At 37.4% G+C, this 23,571-nt stretch overlaps 2 protein-coding genes across 3 annotated transcripts in view; both read left to right on the top strand.

Moving 5' to 3' along the window:
* Positions 1-4,450: 4,450 nt before the first annotated feature.
* On the top strand, positions 4,451-13,765 carry LOC308707014 (uncharacterized protein). 2 transcript variants are annotated; one of them, XR_014032122.1, is made up of 16 exons: positions 4,451-4,670; positions 5,674-5,778; positions 6,318-6,393; positions 7,921-8,077; positions 8,154-8,199; positions 8,294-8,352; positions 8,474-8,509; positions 8,604-8,656; positions 8,838-8,970; positions 10,709-10,926; positions 11,020-11,065; positions 11,204-11,289; positions 11,375-11,434; positions 11,513-11,601; positions 13,064-13,158; positions 13,258-13,765. XR_014032122.1 is itself a non-coding variant. In XM_081393036.1 (16 exons), the coding sequence occupies exons 1-16, from the start codon at positions 4,634-4,636 to the stop codon at positions 13,290-13,292; spliced, it is 1,311 nt and encodes a 436-aa protein (XP_081249162.1). In that variant the 5' UTR covers positions 4,497-4,633; the 3' UTR covers positions 13,293-13,764. The 2 variants fall into 2 exon arrangements, 1 of the variants encoding a protein (XP_081249162.1); XM_081393036.1 differs by having other exon boundaries at positions 4,497-4,670; positions 11,204-11,269; positions 13,258-13,764.
* A 331-nt stretch (positions 13,766-14,096) lies between these two features.
* The window catches only part of unk (unk zinc finger), a 12,676-nt gene continuing 3,201 nt past the window's right edge, over positions 14,097-23,571 (top strand). The window contains exons 1-13 of the mRNA XM_081393035.1: positions 14,097-14,340; positions 15,778-15,987; positions 16,075-16,251; positions 17,000-17,130; positions 17,257-17,392; positions 18,769-18,886; positions 19,587-19,671; positions 19,828-20,048; positions 20,723-20,788; positions 20,883-21,051; positions 21,897-21,995; positions 22,119-22,304; positions 23,044-23,228. Coding sequence (XP_081249161.1) covers positions 14,189-14,340; positions 15,778-15,987; positions 16,075-16,251; positions 17,000-17,130; positions 17,257-17,392; positions 18,769-18,886; positions 19,587-19,671; positions 19,828-20,048; positions 20,723-20,788; positions 20,883-21,051; positions 21,897-21,995; positions 22,119-22,304; positions 23,044-23,228 — 1,935 coding nt within the window. The 5' untranslated portion in view covers positions 14,097-14,188. The remainder of the gene's footprint in view (positions 14,341-15,777; positions 15,988-16,074; positions 16,252-16,999; positions 17,131-17,256; positions 17,393-18,768; positions 18,887-19,586; positions 19,672-19,827; positions 20,049-20,722; positions 20,789-20,882; positions 21,052-21,896; positions 21,996-22,118; positions 22,305-23,043; positions 23,229-23,571) is intronic.

Below are 23,571 nucleotides of genomic sequence, written 5' to 3'. Positions count from 1 at the left end.
TCCAGGATAGCTTTCTCTGAGGAACAGACCAAACTCTTCCCATCTGCCAGAGCTCTTAGATCTCATTTGCATCTATGTTCAATTAAAAAGGACATATTAGTGCAACAGGTTTGTCGATAAAAACAAAACACTCAGTATTAAAGGTGCATTGCGCAACATTTCATGTTAAAAATACCTGTTTTTCTAACCCATACATCAATTGCCTGATGGGCTGAATGAGCCCTTCTCTGATCACTGCGATTGCCTCTATAATCCTGTACAGTAAAATAAATAAGAGGGATTCGGGTCGGAATTTGAGACTGGGCCTATTAAATTGCCTATATTGCAGTTTCGCTTCTTGCCAGAGGGGGCATAGTTCTGCAAAAACTCAGAGACTTGCGCAATGCACCTTTAATATATATATTTTTAGTAATTTAATTTAAATTATTACTAATTTCTATTTTTTTTCATACCATTTTTGTAAGTTTTTCATCTAATATTTTTATTTTATTGATTTATTTCAATCATTTTAATAGTTTCAGTTAAAAATAACAACACTGCATCACTGGACATACAATGATTTAAAGGTGCAATAGGTGATTCTCTACAGATTTTTTTTTTTTTTATGCTGGTCTCGTCATATCCTGATAGCAATCACTAGGCCTGTTAAGCTGTCTAAATGTAGCCTATTTTTATAAAAAATATAATCTGCGGAAGGTGTAGGACCATAAAATGTTCATCCAATAATTACATTCGGTCCTAATGAAAGGATAACATGTGCTCCCTCTCAGTCAACGTGCGTTTGCATACCTCTGCGCAGCCTGTTCACGCAAACATCATATGTCATACTGTAGTGTACAGACAGCGTGAGAATGGCAGACAAACAGTTGTTTACGTTCGTTGTTGTGGTAGTTGAAGTTTTCACACGATGATATTGTAATCCAATAAAGTTGTCTCTGGTCGTCTCGCTTCTGGTCTGTGCGCGTTCGAGGAAGTGTGGCTTTGGACAGCGATTTGCAGGGAGGGTAGGTTCGTATGCTTTCAATGCTAGCAGGCTAAAGTTAGCATTTCCCAGATCACCTATTGCACCTTTAAGTCATACACTGAAAAAATTGGTATATAAACAATTTTCACTTAAAAAAAAATGCTAGATTGAACAGAATTAGAAAAAGGTGGCAAGTAACACATTGAATTGAATTAAAAAATGTAAAGACTGAAATATTTTCTTGTAAAACATACTCTTTTCTATTATTTATTAAATCAGCTTTTGCTAAACAGAATTATGCATTAAAAAAACATTCCTAAAATAAAACCAGCATGTGATGTATTCAGGTTGAATCTCTTGACTAGTTCTTTTGCTCAGTGGTAGTTTCTGACAGTTAGTTGGCCTCTTCTAGTTTGTTCTTGTGTGTCATTTTCACAGTATCCACCCTAACACATTTTTAATGGCTTTCTCCTGAAAATACAATGTAGTCACACGTCAAAGTTCACCAATTAAGCGCCACTCTTCTGCCTCACCTCTCAGGGGCATGAGATAACTTAACTGATGTTGATATATAGGAGGTACTGAGTGTCTCTCTAACGATGACACATCTAAGTGTGTACAGATTGTCATGTTCAGTCCGAGGCTGTGTCCGAAATCGCATGCTCTCTTGATTTTGAACAATTGGTTACATCATGACCGCTAAAAAAGTACGTTCTATGTTTGTGTTGTGGATGTGACCTTGCAGAATCAGTTGCGTCGCTTCACTACCATTCACAAATCCCCTCTGTGGCCTCATGGGATAGTAAAGTGCCCATTGTATGCACACTTCAGAATCTTGCTGGAAGTAGTGTGTATTGTGAGTACTGTGAATTCGGATGTACGTTTTGTCACATACTATTTTTCGCCTACTATAAGGAGCTGTTTACACAACACTGTTTTCACCTAAATTTTTTTTAACTTTTTATGCGTTTTGGTCGTTCATTTACACAACAACAGCATTTTGGGTGCCCGAAAATGCAAACTTTAGAAAACGGGTTTCAAAGTGCAAGTTTTTGAAAACGGTCTCCTTGTGAACAACAAAAAACTTGAATCTCTGAAGACGATGATGTCATTCACATGCGTATTACGCGTTCAGTCAACTGTTTTATCGCTATCTAATGGCCTGGCAGCAGAATACAGTGTTTTTAGTAGTTATCCGTGTGAATGGGGATCGTTTTGAAATGGAAAACTCAAGGGAAAACCAAGCGGCAACCGTCTCTTCCTTGAAACCAACACGGAAGTGAATTCAACGGCAATTCATCGACTGGCCGCTTGAGGCTGGCTGCAAAAGTGAGTCAAATCTGCATCTCCCCCATGTTAAAATACCCAACTTTACAGCAGAAAAAAAAAAAAAAACACATTTACAGCCTGGTGCAAAAAGTGGCTTTGGTCTATATAGCTTATTTTTCCCTTCATGACAACTGTGAGGGGGTTGAATTTTTTTATAACTCATCCGTTTAAATTATATTAAGCCTTAAAATTTCTGCATAATTAAGGGTGTCCACTTTTGAGTGACAGGTGCATTCTGCGCTGCTGTGGTCATTAGTCATCATTAGCCGTTTGTCTGCTGTCTGTTAGCCGTCACGTTACCTCAGCTAATTGTCTGACTGTAAAAATAAATAAATTCGGGAGTGACGCGCTGCCAAGATGGCGACGGTCGGCAACGCCCATTTTAGGCTTCAAAAACGGTCTTCAGAAACCTACGGGTGACGTCACGGGCACTACGTCCATTTTTTATTTTTTTTACAGTCTATGGGGAAAACGTGCAAACGTATCACAATTGTGATTTCGGTTACCAGTTACCATGGCTTTTCATTATGACTAATTAAATCCCACCTGTTTGCATTTGAGTTTATTATCTTGTGTTTATAAGCCCTTCAGGTCATTTAGTTCTTTGTCTGGTGTTGGTTGTGTTTTAGTACACACTGTTCCATTGAATACTCTCATTGAAATACTGCTTTTGTTTTATTAAAGAAAATAAAACAAGCTGTATATTTGCCTCCTTCATCTTGTTGTCTCTCTGGGGGAAAGAAGATCCAGCTTAAATGAAAGCTGTTGATGTTGTCTTAATGGAAGTTGTCAGCAGTAAACAGTGTTCACATTAGCTATGTTTCCATCTAAAGTTTGTTCCATTCATGAACACTGTTCGCATCCCATGTTTTCGAGAACAAAATCGTCACTTTCTGGGAAATTGGTGCAAAATATCTGTAATAAAATGGAAGCCACTGTGGTTCTTTTATCCTATATCATAAAAGACTTGTGTCTCAGAACGTGCAGATGAAACGCAATAAACGCTGTCATGCTACCTTGTGTCTGGATGCTGGTGTTTGTGAACACAATCGTGTGAGACAGTTCTGGGAGGTCATCAAATCATTCTGATTTTCAGAATGATCAAACCAACATTTAAGATGCTGTGCAATGAAATTGGTCTAATGGTTAGTCCAGTTATCCAATCAAATCCACTGTTGAGGCAATGTGTTTCCATCTTTTACTATAGCTTGTTCAATTTTTATTGCAGTGTTTAAAATGCAGTGCTTTATTGATCTACACTCTTGAGTTCGTTTTTAAACCTCTATCCCTGTAATTATTAAAGTTGGCATGAAACAGAAGTTGCAGATTTTTCATTTTTGGGTGAACTCTCTCTTTAAGCACTGCTTAAAGATCCTGCAACAGCCTTCATAAGCTCCATCATTTTAGTCACCACACTTGGACGTAACAGGTAGTTGTCTTCCTTTACCGAATGTTTCCAATCAGTCCTAATGGAAGAACTTGTAAGTTAAAGCATGCTCAGTGAATTGGACAAAGATGTTGCCTCGCAGCAGACTTGTGCCTCCAGTGAAGTAGGTCCAATTAGGATCTAAGACTTTCCCAAAAACAAGAAAACTAAATGTTAACTGTTGTTAAACAAAGGCCCAACATCACACTAAAGAAACTCTCAATGCATATTGTACTGATTTAAATGAAAGAAAGAAAGAAAGACAAATAACATTAATTAGAGTTATTTACATCACTAAATAAATAAATTCCAACCAAGCAGCTTTTTTTTATTATTATTATTATTATTATGCAGAAATTAAGCATTTAGTGTATTTAGCCAAGACAGGAGCTGTATATTTTGTGTATGTGTATATTAAAATATAAAATTTCCAAGCACAATAGCCTACATAATTTGAGATGTGATGGATATATGTGCATGGCTACAGAAAAAAAAAATGTATGAGGATATTGTTCTCACAACTGAGAGTGTAAAAATCTATGTTTTAGATATAATAAGCTACTCTTATTATTTTTGTTGTTATTTATTTGTGGTGAAACAATTTAAAACAAGCTATTACACTGTTTGAGTAATGTTTAGATCCTTTTGGGAACGACTTGAGTAGATTTATTGAATTAATAATATAGATCATCAATAGATAATCATCATCTTCATCATCACCACCATACTCTATCACATGGGTTCATAAAGGGGCGATAAACTGTTTAATGTACATTTATGACGGGTGTTACTGTCACCACTGAACGTGCTTCACATTTCACTCATGAAGCAACCTTGAGGAAACAAACCTCTGATGACGGTTATTTGCATTTGCTTGTCATTGTAAGTGTGGCGGAATATGCGCGTTGACAATAATGCCAGCAAAAGACCCGCTTATCGAAACACTTAAAGGTAGGTTTCATATCCCATATATCATCATATACGCATATTAGAGGCTGTATCTGACCTTCGATGTGCTGTTTTATGGTTATTGATCAGTTGTTCTGTTCACGCAACAGATGATGAAAGGCTGTCTGAGCTGTTAGCAGAGCCTGTTGTTGGGAGATTTAAATAGATAGCTAGCATACTTGTCTTGTTTTGCGCACCCGTTTTGAATTGTAATGTTGAAGTGGCTACACTGGAGATGATGTTTTGCTGCTCTTTAGGATATAGTCTGAGTTACTATTTTCCGCATTTTTTTGTAAATCTCGGGAGCCAAATACGTGTCTTAACTAACATTTGTATACTAAGTAGCCTATTTGTCTTAGAAGTATTCATACTGAGTAACGTTAGCCGTGCTAATAGGGGAGAAAGTCACCATGAAATCAAAATTGACTATTCTTATTTTTTTATTTATTATTGCGGCATTTTGGCTATTATAAATGATTTATTCATGAACACATCATTATTGTTAAATGCATGTGCCCTCGTAATCTTTAACCAAAAACATCTCCTCTCTGATGACTTGTTTAATGGCGCAATGGCGGGACAACCTGTCACTCAAGTGAGTTTGCAGCAATAGCAAACCACAACGATCAATTAACAATGTCAAAATGACAAATGACAAAATCAAGTCCCAGCCTTTCTTGTTCGAGAAGCCGTTTAACTCAGATCTGTTTACAATAGGGAATATTGTCAATATTTAACACATTTCTCTCTGCTAGTCTAAAAACCAACCAAAACACACAAAGCAAAAGCCAGTATGGAGCAGCATATATGAGTGCAGTGACAGAAATTTCCTCTCTCCGCTCCAAATCCATCTCATTTTATCATATTCCTGGCAACCAAATATGCCAATGTGTGTTGTTTTGATCTGGTTTAATGATGCAAGGGTTATTCCTCGTACCTTCATTATATTTTGTGGTTAAAAACAGAAAACTAATCATTAACCATAATCCTCCCTGTTTATTCCAAGTGTGCATTCTGAATTTGAAATCGGAGGGCACTGTGACTGACTCCAACCCACACCTGGCATCCTGCTGTGAGCTCCTGGAACTTATACTGCAAAAGGGACTACAGCGTGAGAGCCACACACCAACACACACTCTCCTGAACACCTGCACATTGTCCTGTCAGCAAACACAGGGCGCAAACTCAAATATGAGCCATTATTGCAGCTGGCACACATTGTAAGAAAATACATAGGCCTACACTTTATAGGATGACATTTATTGCTGTTTAGAGATGACAAGGATGTGTCTATTGACAATATACTTTAGAAATTTGGACACACTTAACTTAATTTATGTTTCCCATGACGTTATAACCTTTTGACCTGAATGTTTAAGCTTAAATGCTTCAAAGTAGTTGTACACAATAAACTGTACACATAAACTGTCCACATATGCATTTCTTTACAAAACATAGAACAAAGATAGTGAAAGGAAAAGGATCCAGCAAGTGCATGCAAAAACATTCCAAGCTAATATTTTTCATTATATAATTATTAGTAGCAGTTTGTCTCTTAGATAAAAATAAATAAAAATACAAGGAAATTAAAGTGCATGTAAAGGACAGTATTATTATATAATGAATGCTGCATGTCATTCATGTTTTTAGAGCCTGTTCTCAGCTTAGCACATAGAGATTACTGGCATTGTTTCAAACAGCTTCTACAGCACGACACATGTGGCAGGTGAGTTTTTATGCACTCATTGCTTCTCATTTTTAGCATAATTTACTATAGGGTTACAGAAAATCAGGGATTCAAGGTCTAATTAAAGGCAGGGTAGGCGTTCCGGGATCCAGAAATGTTTTTTTTTGTTATGCTGGTTGAAAGTCTCTTCACATCCTGATAGCAATCACTAAATTAAGTGGTCTAAAATGTATTTATATATTGCCTGTGGAAGGCACAGGACCATAAAATGTTTGTCCAATCATTGTATTCGGTCCGATTGCAATGATACGATGTCCTTCATGCCTGTCAACATATGTATTTCTACATATGTTGACGTCAGTCACCAAGCACCGCAAATGAAACAGCAGCCGCCTTTTACAGTTCCTCCTGAACCGAAACAATTTGCTTATGCTGCGTTCACGCCATAACTACCGTAATTTGGAAGAGACGGAATCCCGTGACTCGAATTTATGCGTTTCACTGGCAACACTATCAACACAGAAATGAATCTGCAGCAGTCAGGTAGTACAGGTCAGTGCTCATAAGGTTTTTTATGTTGATTATTATTCTAATGCTATGTGCTTTGAGACATGAGGTAGTTTAACGCCGTCTCTCGTCACGCTTTATTTGCTCCCTGCTGTACGAGTTGATGTGTTTTGGAGGAGGTGTGGCTTTGGAGACGCCCTGGAGGCAGGGTGGGATCTTATACGGCTACGTCTGAAAACATATAGGCAGCTGACTTGCCCTATCAGGCAATGATTTTGCAGGCAGTGTTTGCGCACAAAGGTACATCACGAAACTGATTTCGGACAGAATTCTGAGGCAGCGTAACAGTTTAATGATCTACAACAAAATAGAGCGAGCTTTGGTGAAAACTAAGTGAATATTTAATGACTACAATAGTAATTTCTCGCTAGAAATGACACCATAAGTGGAAAACAATTATCATAAATGTACATTTACACACAAACTGACCGCCAGCCGCATCTTTCAGACGCCGTCTTTATTTTTTTAGCTCAGATGTCACAGAAAAAAGCACAGGATTGTGGGATATCAAAGGCAGTTAAGGGTACATCTATGCTGCCTTCAAAAATCGATCAAATAAAGGTATCTCAGGAGACAGGAAGTGCAACTAACATTGCATTCAGACGTGCCTTGATGCCTTTCTACCTTGTAATGCGTCCTCCGAAGGCAGCATTTATCAGTTTTCGGACGCAGCCATGCTTTCAAAGCTAGCTTGCTATTGCTAGCCTCTCTGAAAATGTCCTCCCCTACCTTTAAATCCAGGACATATACAGTAATGTAGGATTTTGAAACATTTAAAACGATAAAACATTATGGAGTAATATAAATAAAAGAGGTATTTTAAATCTGAAATTGCTGTTTTTGTCATTCTTAAATTATTATACTAATAATCGCAATAACAATATATATTACATCATAATGCTCACATTTTAAAAACAACACTATATGATTTATCACAAGCACAATTTTTTTTTCAAATAGTGCATCTTAATGATCAGGATGTTCTGTCTGCCCATGAAGGTTGAGTTCAGTCTCTTTGGCAGTGCAACAGACCACAGCCTGCAGCAAACTCATTACATCTCAAGGCCGAGGACGCTTCTTCATACGGCTCATGCTGATGAGGAGAACCCTGGGAAATGTAGTAAAACACCTGCTGCACACAAACAGAGTAATCGAGGTTAGTGGACACTCACAGAGTGATGACTGAATCTCGTCTTTTACAGAATAATCAACATCATTTCTTTTCTTTGCAGTGGTATTGCCCTAACATTTCTATTCTTAGAAATGAGGAGTTTGTAGGTGAGTTTTTGGTTTCACAAAACATTTAACTTTAGCTGTTGCGTTGTTTTTTTTTGTTGTTGCTGTAAATAGTATCACAACTGTTTCCAAACAGAACCGTTTCTTTCGCTGTCTATGGTGTTGTCAGAAATGAACTTTAAGATCAGTATTGAGGTATGAACCACTAAGCCTGTATTATCACGATATTATATAGTATAATGTGCTAAATTTGAGATTTGTTGCTGTAATTTGTCGTTTTTTACTGGGAACTTCCTCTCTGTGACTTTAATCTCAGAACTGCAGTTTCCTGGATGAAAGCTGGCTGCTCCCGGTACAATCTTAATATTCTGACATGCTTCATTTGTCTGTATGTGCATGAAGAGGTAATGTTGAACTGCATGTTGCAAACCTTGCTTGTGTTTTAGGTGTGTCAAATCTATGAAGCTGTTCCCTGTCGGGAGCTGGGAATGGTGCTCAGGTTAGCATGTCGGCATGTCTTTTCAATTCTGAATGCTGCATTTGTTCGTCATTTTCGCAATACTTTGCCTGTGTTGAAAAAATCGTGCGCAAATACACAATGCAAGTTTTTGATTGTCTAGATTGAACAGCAAATATTCCTAGTTAGTATTCCTATTCATATCCCATATTTCTTTCTAAAGGTACCTAGATGGACGCGTGTTTGTGCTGGACCTGCTTCAGGGTAGTCAAGCTCAGGCGGATTTGTTTGCCGAGCCTGGTGACATCATTGATGAAATCAATGGGATATCCCTGAGGAATGCTAGCAATGGGCAGGTCAGAATAAATCATACCCATAAAATGTGTCCTGCATGACCTAACATTCCAACATAAATATATATTAGATTGCCTCTACAGACAGCCTGATGTATGTGTACTCTGTTCTCTCCTTTGCCTGAATTGATTAAATAATCATGATAAGCTTCTGTGTTCCCATTGTGTTTGCTTATTCTAATACTCGTACATCACGCTTTAAAGGAAAAGTTAATTGAAAAATTACAATTTTGTCATCATTTACTTGTTCCAACCACATATTATTTTCTTTCTTCTGGGAAACACTAAAAGAGATGTTAGGTACAATGTTCAAGCTGCTGGTTTCCACAAAGTGGATGATAATGCATAAATGTAAATGATAATATTAACTGCACATGAAGTACCATTAAAGTTATTCAAATGATTCATATCATTTGTGCGCTATATTCCAGGACTTAAGGCCGTACAATAAGTGTTAGTTCACCAATTTTTTTTATTATTCAGTCATCAATTACTCACTCTCATGTCATTCCACCCATAAGACTTTCGTTCATCTTTGAAAAACAAATGAATATTCAATGAAATCTGTGAGATTTCTGTGCTTCCATTGAAAGTCTGCTCACCCAAAACTCTGACAGTTCAAAACGTTCATAAAGAGATCGTAAAATAAATTGTGGGTGCTCTATGTATGTTTGTGAGTGAATAAAAGCCTAAATTAAATTTGTTCTTCATATAAAGCAATCGTGTCTCTTCAGAAGAGTTGGATTAAACTACTTAAATATCATTCATTAAAAATATCTTCATTTGTGTCGTGAAGATGAGCGAAAGTCTTATGGGTTTGGAACAACATGAGAGTAAATAATTGATGACAGTATTTTTATTTTCACAACTAATGTGACAAACAGACCAAAATTAAAGTTGTGTAGTGCTCAAATCTGATTTGTATGGAAGCTTGTTTCCGCCACAAAATAAAAAAAAATAAAAGATAATTGCGACTTTTTATCTCACAATTGCGAGTTTACATCTCGCAATTCTGACTTTATTTCTCAGAATTGCGAGATATAAAGTCAGAATTGCGTGAAATAAAGTCGCAATTGCGTGTTTTAAAGTCAGAATTGCGAGATATAAAGTCACAATTGCGTGTTATAAAGTCAGAATTCTGACTTTTTTTCTCGCAATTGCGACTTTATATCTCGCAATTCTGACTTTATGTCTCAGAATTCTGACTTTATATCTCGCAATTCTGAGAAATAAAGTCAGTGAGATAAAAAGTCGCAATTATCTTTTAAAATGTTTTATTCAGTGGCGGAAACAAGCTTCCATAGATTTGCACCAGCATTTTAAAGTTGACATGAAATGAAAATTCACCATTTTTTCCAAATACGTGTTAGTGATCTTATTGTGAAAGTATATTATGTATGTGTATCAATTGTAAAAAAAAAATGACTTTGTAAATTTAATTAAAATATCATAACTCGATCTTCCAGTGAAACAACATACTACTCTCTGGTGATTTATGCCAGTTTAGTCGACCGCAAAGTCTAATCGACAACTGATGCATAGAACCAAGTCGATAATTGATAATCCGATAATCACTCGGATGTACATCACAATATAGCATAGTATAAAAGAACTGTCACTACTTCTATTACATCGCGACTTTAAAATATCTCTCTGCAAATGTGAAAAAAAAAAATATCAACAAAGGTACTGTAAAGACCAATATCTGACTGACAGGCCACACACTCTCCCCCCTCCAAAGGCAGGTGTGGTTTTGTCTAAGCTGAAGGGTCAGCCACTTTCCATTCACTTTATACGTTGGAGAGGAGAAGATGGGTCCATCTATCAGCCGCTGGTCAAACACTTACGGAAACTCAAACAGGAAAAACCCTCGCTTCGGTTTGGCCCAAAACCCTCCTCTCAGCAGGACAGAGCTGCGGGCCAGAAGAGAGGGCAGACGCAGTGTATGAAAGACGGCAGGTACTCTCAATAAAGACTTCACGCGTGTTTGCAATTGTATTAGTCACAAATACCATAAACAGTCTGGCCTGTTTGATCGTGTTTCATTAACAGGATCCTGTACGCTGTACACCTCTTAGGAAAAGCAAACATAGGAATGGTACAGTAGTTGTGTAAACATCTCTCTTTATGGTGCTCTTGCTTCGCTTTAATCCATGCATGTGTATTATTTGAGTCAATGTGTGATCCTAAATAGTGTAATTATTGAATATCAATGGTATTTTTGTTTAATCTTAAGTGTGGAGGTAAGGAGGTTCTGCAGCATGCCATTCCTGAGGTTCTGGAGAGCAAACAGGCAAGAAAGGTACATCTACAATTAATCAAGTGAGTTTTATGTAAAGAGATATATGTAAGCTAGTTGTGACATCTGTATGATTTTTCATGCATTCTCTCTGATTTTGTCATACAGGAAGTACTGTTGGATGTAAAGGAGACTCATCTTACCTGCATAGAGAAGTCCAATAAGCAGGTTTGTATTATTCAGTGTTAGATATGTATAACTATGTAAGGTGTATAATTTTAAGCTGAAGTCTCTCCTTTTGATTAGGAGCTGTTTCAACACCACTTCCCTGAGATATCATGTGTTGGGAGGTTTGGAAGCCAACCAGATTTAACCATTTTTGCTTTCTGTTTATTGTAAGTATACGTTGAGAAACAGTTGTATAATACAGGGGTTTTCAAACTGTGGGTCGCGACCCATTTGTGGGTCGCAGATTGGGAAGAGGTGGGTCGCGCAGTCACTATTGGCTGCAGCTAAATTTACGTTTCATGAATGACACACACACAAACATTTTGCACGATGTACCAACGTTAAATATAAATCGCTATGAGATCGCATTACACAGGAGATTAAAATGTCACGAAAGGCGCTGCGTTTCCCAAAAGCATCATATGCCTAAGTAGATCATAAAACCGTTGCCACTTATGGTCTCTACGATCAGCTTAGCTCCCGATGCTTTTGGGAAACGCAGCGGAGACCTGAATCAGCCTTTCGTGACATTTGAATTATCCGGTGTAATGCGATCTCATGCAGAATGCAGAGCAGTGATTGGAGTAAACGAGTTTCTTCTTGTTAATAATGCGCACAGAAATGAACCGCGTCGCTCTGAGACGCTGATTAATTGCTAACACAACAGTCGCAAGTGCGCGCTTGATGAAACAAATCGCACTGATTTCTCTGTCGTCTGTTCAACACAGCACTGTTGTCTTTCAGAGATATGGTCGTCGTAAGAGTGCGTTGTTTGCGTTCCCTTACATGCATTTTGCTACAACGCAAAAAATTTAGCCTATATATAAAAAGTAGGCTATTTCACATGTACACACACGAGCAGGAAAGCGTTTTCAACGCAATGAGTTTAACAACACTCGCAGCATAAATACTAGTATTGAAATTCTAGGACCTGGGCCTACTGTCAAATAAAATTATTAGTCTTATTATATTTTTTTATATTCTGATTTTTGTCATATCAAACCTTTGGTTATGATTAAGCTTACTTTTAAAATCTTTTTTTCATTTCTTTAAATTTGTTCTGCCATGTCTGGTAAATCAGTTGAGGCAGCAGACAAAAACTACTCAGTATTCTTCACATTATATCAACAGCCATTAGGCTGTTAGGCTCTCAATTTTTGATAATGTGCCAAAAGTTTGTATTGCAATTAAACTTTGTATTGTTTGTATTGAAAAAAAAAACTGCTCCAAAGAGAACTAAGGCCTCCCACCCCACATTCATGCTTTAAAATTATTTTATATTTTGGTGGGTCTTGAGATAGATTATTCTTGTCTAGGTGGGTCCTGGAATAGAAAAGTTTGGGAACCCCTGGTATAATAGATGTCTATTCATATATAAGTAGTTCAAATTAGATGAATGGCATGGTGTTTTATGTCAAGCTTTCTTTCCGGAAATATCAAATGTTTCTTTTTTTTTTAAGTCGGGCTTTCAGTATTTGATAGGGTGTTGGAATTTGAATAAATGGCAGGCAGATTATGAGTTTACGGTATTAGATTAGCGTTTGTATGCATTCCATTTCCTTCCAGGCTTTGTGTTTTTGAACTTGGATTTTCTTGGACATTCAGTACTAAACATTTAATTGGTTTCAGGGATTCACCACAGGCAGGAAAACCAACAGGCTTCTGTTGTGTGGTCCTGCAGGCTGCCACAAGTAATGAGTGTGAAGAGATTGTTAACCGTATAGGTGAGTTTGAAACCATCTTAATTCACAGTGTTGAAGTAATAAAAGGTTTCGTATTTCAAACGTCAATCACAAGTAATTTGTGTATTTTCCCCCCCACAGCTGCTGGGTTTAAACATACAGAATGGTTTGTATGAAAAACCCAGAACTTAAGTGGACTGGACATCTTTTGTAGTTTGCATCATGTTTGTATTGTCATATATTCTAATGTATTATAACGTTATAGTTTATTGTTTGTATTATAGATAGATGTTTGTTTATATGATAGATAAAACCTTATTGTAATACCCAGTATTTGTGCTATGTTGTTTTGATAGAAATACATGAAACACAGAGTCAGTGCACACACAGGGGTCCAAGAATATTGAAAATATATTTTATGTATTTATTTATGCATTTAAACCTGGAAATAAACAAGGTTGTAGGATTTTTAAAAAGTAAAACAAAGACAAATTAACATTCTCCATTCTTTCAAGTTCTCTAATCAAATAAGTAAATGTATGTCACTTAAACTCAATATATTTTAAAAAATATAATATTTTTGCTTCCATCGAGGCAGAAGATGTTTTTAAGAATATTTTAAATGTAAAAATAAAAAGCAAACATCCTTAATTTGTTATGCAGTATTTTTTTATGAACAAATCAATATCACGTTTGGTGGCCTTTATCTGCGACTTTGAATTTGAAGCACATCTCGCTCTTGGTTTGGGGTTTTACCTCTGTTCATTATCTCTGGCTTCACTCTCCTACGACCAAGAACGAATCGTTCTTTTGACTCGATTCCTTTCAATGAATCAGTTGAGCCGGTTCACACAATAGGTCTGAACCGTTCCTGTACGCATCGAACTGAACAGTCCTAGTGCTGCTCGAATCAAACTGTTCGAAAGAATCGATTCTCGCGCAACTAAAGCGTCATCACAATGGCCCGGAATTTCCTCTTCGCCAGATCTGGCGCATGCGCACATCGAAAAAGAATGCGGACTTCGCAGCTCTCCCAATATTAAACTGTTTGATGGCCATAAATCGATAAATCATGTCGAAAGCACCATCTCAGCCCGGTTCTTCGGGTGCCGCTGCCAACCTGGGACCTTCATCGTCCTCCTCCTGCTCCTCACCCTCGGCAGGTGGCACGACGTCCCCCGCTAACGTGCTGCACGCACAGCCCGAGAAACCCCAGCACTACACGTACGTAATGAAACACCTTTACACCCACCTGATTACCCATGCAAATCACATATTTCATGCATCACTAATTTTACACGCCTCTGGTGCATTTTTGTGGGCTCTGGTGATGAGCTGGATCAAGAGTTGAGCTTTGTGGAGGCCTAGCAGTGTGATATTATGCATGATGTTATGAAGGATACACTTCAGCATCCTAGCAAGAGGTCTGGTGATTTGTAAACACAATAAAGGCAAGCTATACAATGCTTAGTCTGATATGTTATGGATAGTGAAATTGTGGTTTAAGTTACATCCAATATTTTGATCCCTGCTTCATTTAACTGACGATGAAGCACCACACAAGTAACGTTTTTTCCCCCACATTTTATGACCAATGAATTTGCCTGATTTTGTCATACACTTTCTAGTCATTTACTACTTCAAAATTATCAATGAAAATTGAACAAAGAGCAACATTTTGTTGGTAAAGCTTTGTATATCTGACCACAACCAAAACATTTATATTCACTATAGACTTTCAAAGACATTTTAAGATTTTATTGATTTACATCAGGGCTTTAACCACTATTGACATGGACAGTATTCAAGCATAAGCAGTAAATCACTCACTATAGTGGTTTATATGACATTGTCATGTTATTTTACAATTTCTTGGACTTCTCCTGTTGTTCATGAGTGATTACTGGGTAAGGTTTTTAAATTGAGGAGATATTGGGTCTTTGGGATGTGCTGGAGTGCTCGACTCTTGCATTGTCAAGATCTTAACCAAAAATATATGCGCTTCTTGATGGAAATAACATCACAACATGTATGCTCCCTCCCAAGCATTCTTTCACAAAGCTACACACTCCATCAATTAGAGTTGTTGCCAAACATATAACATGCTAGAAACACAATAATCACTGCAATAATGATCCAGTCATAGACTCTTAAGCAGTTACCTATTTAAATCCTTTGTTTTTGACCGGTTAGTGTGTATTATAAACTGTTTATACCATGGTCTGGGTGAATACTCGATTCTGATTGGCTGCAGGGTGTCCATTAAAAAGTGATAGAGGACACCTAGTAAATAAACCGTCAGGCGTAACCAGGGAAACCAAGTTATTGTTTGTAAAAAACTTTAGATTTCGATTGTAAAACTAATTAAAATATAAACTAATGTTTTAAAAATGTGTTATTTGGCAAGTGACCGTGGTATAAGCGGGTTAATGCCCGACGAGGTGTTCATTGTCAGGTATTAATGGACTTCGGCGGAGGCAACCGTCCGACGCGCACGCCTCACCGTCGTCCATTAATACCTGACAATGGACACCTCGTCGGGCATTAACCCTTACATATATCACAATTACAAAATTCTACATTTTATATTGATGCCTGAAACAGGCCAAATTTGGCAAAAAATTTGCAGATAGATATATTATACTTCTTTCTCTGTTTAAGGTATCTGAAGGAGTTTAGGACGGAGCAGTGTCCCCTATTCGTGCAGCACAAGTGCACTCAGCACCGCCCCTTCACCTGCTTCCACTGGCACTTCCTGAACCAGAGACGGCGGAGGCCGATTCGCAGACGAGATGGAACTTTTAATTACAGCCCTGATGTGTACTGCGTTAAATACGACGAGGGCGCAGGGAATTGTCCCGATGGAGATGAGTAAGAACCAGCAGATACTCAGTTTTTTAAGCCACAGTGTCTGCATTTATGTTGATATCTGTCTCTAATTGACTTGTTTATTTCCAGGTGTCCGTTTTTGCACCGAACAGCCGGAGACACGGAGAGGCGGTATCACCTGCGGTACTATAAGACTGGCTCCTGTATCCACGAGACCGATGGGAAGGGCCACTGCAGTAAGAACGGCCCTCACTGTGCCTTTGCTCACGGCTCCCATGACCTCCGTAGCCCTGTCTATGACATCAGGTAGGGACCAGGGAGCTGACTTTTAAAGCAATAGTTCATCTGAATATGAAAATTGTCAACATTTATTCATCGTAAACCAGTATTCGTTCTCTTCTGTGACACACACACACAAAAAAAGAGTTATTTTTAATTGAAGTCATTAATTGCATTGCATCCACATTTATTATTATGATTCACAACCATGTACTTTGGCATCGATACGATTTTTTTTCATATTTTTGAATAGTCTCTTATGCTCACCATGGCTGCGCTTACTTGATCAAAAATACAGTAATATTGTGAAATATTATTACAAGCTAAAGTAATTTTAAAATAATGTTAATCATTTTTATTTTATTTGGCAAAGCTAAATTTTCAGCATCATTACTCCAGTCTTCAGTGTCACATGATCCGTCAGAAATCATTCTAATATGGTGCTCAAGAAACATTTATTTCTATGTTGAAAACATTTGTGCTGCTTAATATGTATTGTGGAAACCGTGATACTTTTTTCAGGATTTTTTTATTCTTTGTTTGATTAGAAAGTTCAAAAGAACAGCATTCATTTGACAGATAAATCTTTTAACATTATTAATATCTTAACTGTCACTTTTTCCACTGTCACTTTTGATCAATTTAATGCATCCTTGTTGAATAAAAGTAGATTTTTTTTTTTTTTTTTTGTACTGACCCCAAACTTTCAAACGATAGTGTTCATTGTGGACATTTTTTCTTGGTCTGACGTTTATATTTTAAATGTCTTGTTCAGAGAGGTTCAGGTGTTAGAAGCCCAAGCTGCGACTGGATTGGTTGAGGGAACATCTGGAGAAGGGCAGTCAGGAGTTGTGGCCAGCACTGCACTCATAGAAAAGACCCTGAGTGAAGATCCACGCTGGCAAGGTAAAATCTGCCTCTATACATACATACATACACACACACACACACTCGACTTGAATACGAACTAAAACGTCACTTTACATTTGTGTCATTCTTCATGTCGTTCTTTGCCCATTTCTCTTCATGCAGACAACAGTTTTGTGCTCTCCCACTACAAGACTGAGCTTTGCAAAAAACCTCCTCGGCTGTGCCGTCAGGGCTATGCGTGTCCCTACTATCACAACAGCAAAGACCGCAGACGGAGCCCTCATAAGCACAAATACAGGTCTGAACAACAAATACTTCATTGTATAGAAATCATTTCCATACAACAACAGTTCAGGCTGGGACAGAAATGCTATATTTTATATTCCAAGTGAAGAAAAGACCTAGATTTTAAGCTGTTATTCCATAATATTCTTCCCCTCTGCCAAAACTCTCCTTTGCTTTCAAAAAGAATGGAAATGGATCCTGACAGCTTTGGTTCTCTGTGTGTGTTTCACGTAAAAGTGATCATAAAGTTTGGAATGATATAGTGTGGTGTGGTGATGCACTGAAATTCTGATAACCAAAAATGTTCAGTAGAAACAGCAGTTTTGATTTCGGGTGAAATAGTTTTGGAGGGCCGAAACAGTGATGTTTAATATCGCTTCCCTCCAGTGATGTGTGTCGCTAAAAAGTCTGCATGTTCTGAGAGTGTTCTCATGAGAATGAGTGCCGTAGTTTTGTCAACTGCACAAACTGAATCACGCATGACGCTTGTGGTGTTTTTTTTTTATTCGTGTTTTATTTAATAAGTTATGTTGTACAGCACCTTGTTTGACAGAATTATTATTATTTTTTTATTTGATTACATTTTTAAATAGTATTATTTAAGTATTATAGTATTTAATATTAAAGTATTTAATTATAGTATTAATTAAAAAAAAATTTAAATACAATTTAAAAATACATTTTAAATTGATAAATTGTTAAAGTTTGATGAATTAATTTTATTAGACACAATTTTTGATTATATATTAATTTGATTTTATTCATGAAATTAAGTCTAATAATATATATATATATATATATATATATACATATATATATATATATATATATATATATAAATATATATACATATATATACATATATATATATATATATATATATATAAATATATATACATATATATACATATATATATAAATATATATACATATATATACATATATATATATATATACATATATATACATATATATACATATATATACATTTTTTTTTTTTCTCGGCCAAGTGCATCCTGAATTTTCAGTTTGAGTTTCGATTTTATTTTATGGGTGAATTATTCTAGATTCCCAAACTATTTGGTCAGCAGAACTCATTTGACCTAAAATATTTACTTAAAATAACTTTTAAGTTAATATGTATGTAATATAACAATACATTCACATTTCTCTGATGTTAGTTAACTGTTACATGACATGTAACAAACTATTTAAGCATATTTTAGTTTGATTGTTTTTATTTTTGAAATTATTCTGAACTATTCCTTTAAAAAGTATTGACAAATCAGATCGCTATGTGTGCAGTTCCATTTTAATGAACTTAATTTCCTGCTGTGTAGGATGGTGGCAGACATCTTCCATGCTAATCACGTTTGTTTGTTCTTGAAGAGCCCTGCCGTGTCCCTCAGTGAAGCACAGTGACGAGTGGGGAGACCCCAGTAAGTGTGAGAGCGGAGAAAGCTGCCAGTACTGCCACACGCGGACAGAACAGCAGTTCCACCCGGAGGTATTTCACACACTCAATCTAATGGAGCTGGACTCTGTTTAACATCAACATTTACGCCATGAACTTATTAACCTGATCTAATAAAACTGTGCCTATTTGATTATGCTTAGCTTGTGATGCTCATTAAGGTTGCTATTTTATTTGGCCCTTTGGCTTAAGACTGGCTACAATTTAACTAAAATGAGGGAATACATTTGTAAATCATGGCCACGACTTACTAAAATAAATGAGAGAACAAATTTGTGGCCATTATATACATTTTTGTCCACATGTCATGTGTGGGGCTCTGTTATAATTAATATGAAACTGATTTACAGGATTTTTACAAATATTTTTAATTTCTACCCAATTAAATATTTAGAGCTTGGCATGTACAAAATGATTATTCTGTATAAAAGTGCCTATGGCATTTTAAACCGTTGTTAAGGGGGCAAGTTAAATATGAAGTCGTTTTAACTTATTTTAATGCTTGTTTTATCCTATTTTAAATCATTTTAAGTTATCTTGATGCCTCTTTGTGTGCTTTCTGAGGCCCCCTTGTTGAGAACCATGATTATACACTATTGTAGAGAAGAAGCCAAACCACCCAGAACACCCTAGCAACCGCATAGCAACACCCTGATATTTTTTTGTGCTTTTAAATAAGCAAGCACCGCTATCATTTTCTTATTTTCCCAATAATTAATGTTTTCCTCCACAGATCTACAAATCCACCAAATGCAATGACATTCAGCAGAGTGGCAACTGTCCCAGAGGGCCGTTCTGCGCTTTTGCTCATTTAGAAAGTAAGGTTACATTTTGGAAAGTTATGTGATGACACTATTTACACTATATTGCACATTGTATTGGATGTTTTATATCTGTTGTAAATGTGAATGATGGTGTGAAGTATTTAATTTTGGTGTATATCATGATTGTGTCGTTTCCGTTTTGCTTCTCAGAAGTAAGTGTCAGTGATGAGCAGCTGGCCGCACAGTGCAGTTCACCTCTTGCAACTTCCTGCCCCAATACCTTTGAAGACTTCTGCCAGAGTGGCCCGAGTGCCACCACAGAGGAAGGGCTGCTGGGAAGGGTTCTGTTTGAAGAGTCCTCCAGTCTTGATGCCTGTCTAGGGGGAGAGGGGGGTTATGGGAAAGCCCCTGGGTTTGAGAGGGAAGACCAGGTAAAGCAACAACACTTTCTTAATTCTTATATTTGAAGGCCTCAGTTTGAAGGCATTGGTATTCTTGGTTCAAACACAAGGTTTTCTCTGTCATGGAAAACGTAAGAATTTAAAAATGATGATTTCCAGGCCAGGAAAAGTCATTAAAATGAGTCATCCCAAAGTTTACAAAGTCAAATTTTTGCTCTGCTCTATAATATTTAAATGGATAGAAATGCGCTACTGTTCGAAAAATTGGGCTTAGTAAGATTGTTTATGTTTTTGAAACAACTCACCAAGGCTGCATTTATTTGATCAAAAATACAGTAAAAACTGTAACATTGTGAAATATTATTACAATTTAAGATGTTTTCTATTTTTCTATATTTTAAATTATCATTTATTCCTGTGATAGAAATACCAGTCTACTCCAGTCTTCAGTGTCACATGATCCTTCAGAAATCATTCTAAAATGCTGATTTGCTGGTCAAGAAACATTTCTTATTATTATCAAAAGTACCGACCCCAAACTATTGAACAGTAGTATAGCTCTTTGTAAAGTTGATGACATTTTAGTGAATTCCAAGGATTAATGCTTCACATACAAGTTGAAATATTCGCCAGAAATCTCCATAAATGGAAAAACATTTTTTTTTTTCTGTTCTATTATAACAATTTTCCTATCTTTCATACAGGCCAAATATAGAAGTTTTTCAATGGAACATCGCAGCAGAGATATTTCCTCCATGCATAGCAAACAGGTATTAGTCACATTGATTCAAAACAGACAAACATAAATGAAAACTGCAAATAGACCAAGCACCGTTTGTATTATTCCATGTTGTGTGTTTTCAGGATTTGTTGGTGTTTCTGCCTGTCGGCAGTCCTCTCAGTATGTCCTCCAGCGTACCCTCCAGCCTGGCAGCCACCCCACCCAGCCCTGCACCCCCCGGCCTCTCTTCAGGCATGAACGCCAACGCTCTTCCTTTCTACCCTACAAGTGACACAGTGGAGTCTGTAGTGGGTGAGTGATTGGTCAGGGAGATAGTACACCCTAAAATTAAATTATGTTACTAAATATATAAGGTACACTATGTAACACTTGGCCTTTTTAGCATTTAAAAAAAATGAAACCATGCATTTTGCAGGAGAAAATTTATTATACTTCAGCTCTGCATGACTGTGCTGATGAATACAGTTCTTTCTCATGACTAAAAAAGAGAGAGTCAGAGAGAGAGAGAGAGAGAGAGAGAGAGAGAGAGATTATCCGACTGCTCATGAAACATTCACTTCTAGACTTAAGAGATAGAACCATTTTAGATGGAAAGGATCTCAATCTGACTAGCTGAAGATGTTACAGTAGCTTTACCCAATAATAGACATGGTCCTTCCTTGAAAATAAATTCCAATACAGCGCTACAACAAGCATAATGAAATGACCCTTCACATTAGATAATGCTTTACAATGAACTCTGTTAGAGAGCTACTTATGACAATTTATCTGTTCAATAAAATACATTACTCACCTGTTGAGTACTAAAAACGCCATCTCCACTTCACCTTTACAGCATTTCAAATCCCTTAGTTCTCGCCATCTCCGAAAAGCCAAGCCAATGTTGATTCTTGTTTTATTACGAGCTCTGCCGCGTTCTCTTTCTGTCAGCAGACTCTCCTCTGTTTGCCGTTTGTTAAAAATGGGTGATTCCTCAGAAGTTGGAGATTTAGCTGCTCCATGTCAAGCTTTCTCGCTCATTGTGACACGCAATACATACAAATACATTTAAATATACCTTGAGCTTTACTATTGAGTAGAATGAATTATGAATGTTCTGTATGTTTAAAACAACATATATTTCTCCTCTTCACTAGAATCTGCCCTGGATGATCTGGACCTGAATGACTTTGGAGTCTCAGCTCTTGAGAAAAGTCTGGAGAGTTCGGCTCTACCCAGCATGGGCCTCATGTTAGGTTGGTGACGGTCTTATCAAAAAAAGATGATAGGATAGCGTCGCTGCTGTAAACTGTAGAGACCTCAGAAATTCAGCTTTGACATCCATCTTCAATTCTGTTTTTGTTATGCTTTTTCCACAGGAGGCAGTCAGTTACAGAGTTCAGCACCTGTCAACATCCCTGGCTCGCTCAGTAGCCCATCGTCTTTCAGATCACCCTCACCTTCTCCACCAGTCAGAGCTCACCATTCGCCATTCCTCTCAACGCAGTTGCAACAGCCCAGCCAATCAGAAAGCAGCTTTTTGGGGACCTCCCATGGTTCTTTAGGTTTGTGTTATTTTTATGGCAGCTGACTGGGTTAATGACGTGTTAAAGGGATAGTTCACCCAAAAATGAAAATTAGCCCATGATTTACTCACACCGAAGCCATCCTAGGTGTACATGACAACCTTCTTTCAGACGAATACAGTCGGAGTTATATTAAAAAATGGGAGTGAATGGGCACCATTTCCGTCTGCCGGAAGCTAGTTATATTAGTCGATAAAATTTTAAATATGGATCTTTTTCTTAAACAAGCGCATGGCTTTGCTTCAGAAGGCCTTTATTAACCCCTCGGAGCCGTTTGGGACACTTTAATGATGGATAGATGCACTGGTATGGACTTCAGAAAAATGGTGCCCATTCACTCAGAGCCAGGACATTTTTTTTTTATATATCTCTGATTGTATTCGTCTGAAAGAAGAATGTCATATACACCTAGGATGGCTTCAGTGTGATTAAATCATGGGCTAATTTTAAACTATCCCTTTAAACTGTGTTATTCATCTTAAACTCTTATTCAGCAGTGTCTGCTTTTTTGCAAGGCTCGTGCTTGATAACGAGTTTAGACCTCTTGTGAAATAACTAGGTCAATATTCTTGTTTACAGCGTATATAGCGGTCACATGTAGCATTCGATTGAATTTATCAGTTGTCTTTTTAAAACAAAGCAGTTTTGTTTTGTTGTAATGAACTGGATAGACAATGCAGTGGATCCAGTCTAACATGATTTTGGTCTGTTTTTGTAGGTTTAAATGGCATGAACAGCAGTATTTGGGAACATTTTCCGACAGGCCAAAGCTCGCCAGGTACCCCCCCTGCCCTGCTCTCCACGGGGAGCATGTATGCCGAGGCGTCACGTCTCAAACAGGAAGTGGAGGATGCACACAGGGTGCTGAAACACTGGGACCACAGCTGGAGACAGATGGCTCAGGTCAGACTCCATCTGTGTGTGTGGGGGGGACAAAATGTTGTCACAAGGATGGCAGTATCTGAAATCCTTGTCCTTGCTGGGATAATTTTTTGGTCCCCATTGGGAAAACAGCTTATAAATCATACTAAGTGATGTTTTTTGAAAATGAAGAATGTTTTCTGTGATGTGCAGGTTTAGGGGTAGGGTTATTGTAAGGCCGGCGACACACTGGCTGCGTGACGTGAGCGTCTCAGCTGCGTGGCTTGTCCGGTTTTATTTCGGTTCCCATGTTAACAGGTTAGAGCTTGCACACTGCCTGAAATAGAACCGACGCCTATTTTTCACGCGACACGCAAGCGTGTTG

This window comes from Scardinius erythrophthalmus (genome assembly GCF_964197995.2).
Source record: "Scardinius erythrophthalmus genome assembly, chromosome: 18".
Classification (NCBI taxonomy): Eukaryota; Metazoa; Chordata; class Actinopteri; order Cypriniformes; family Leuciscidae; genus Scardinius; species Scardinius erythrophthalmus.
This window is presented reverse-complemented; position numbering and strand designations above follow the sequence as displayed.

What these genes read in the sequence shown, in the direction of transcription:
- LOC308707014 (XM_081393036.1), top strand. Translation starts at nt 4,634, where the DNA reads ATGCCAGCAAAAGACCCGCTTATCGAAACACTTAAAG. An exon ending in ACTTTAAGATCAGTATTGAG is followed by an intron (nt 8,353 to 8,473) that starts GTATGAACCACT and finishes CTTTAATCTCAG; the next exon opens with AACTGCAGTTTCCTGGATGA. An exon ending in GAAAAGCAAACATAGGAATG is followed by an intron (nt 11,066 to 11,203) that starts GTACAGTAGTTG and finishes TTTAATCTTAAG; the next exon opens with TGTGGAGGTAAGGAGGTTCT.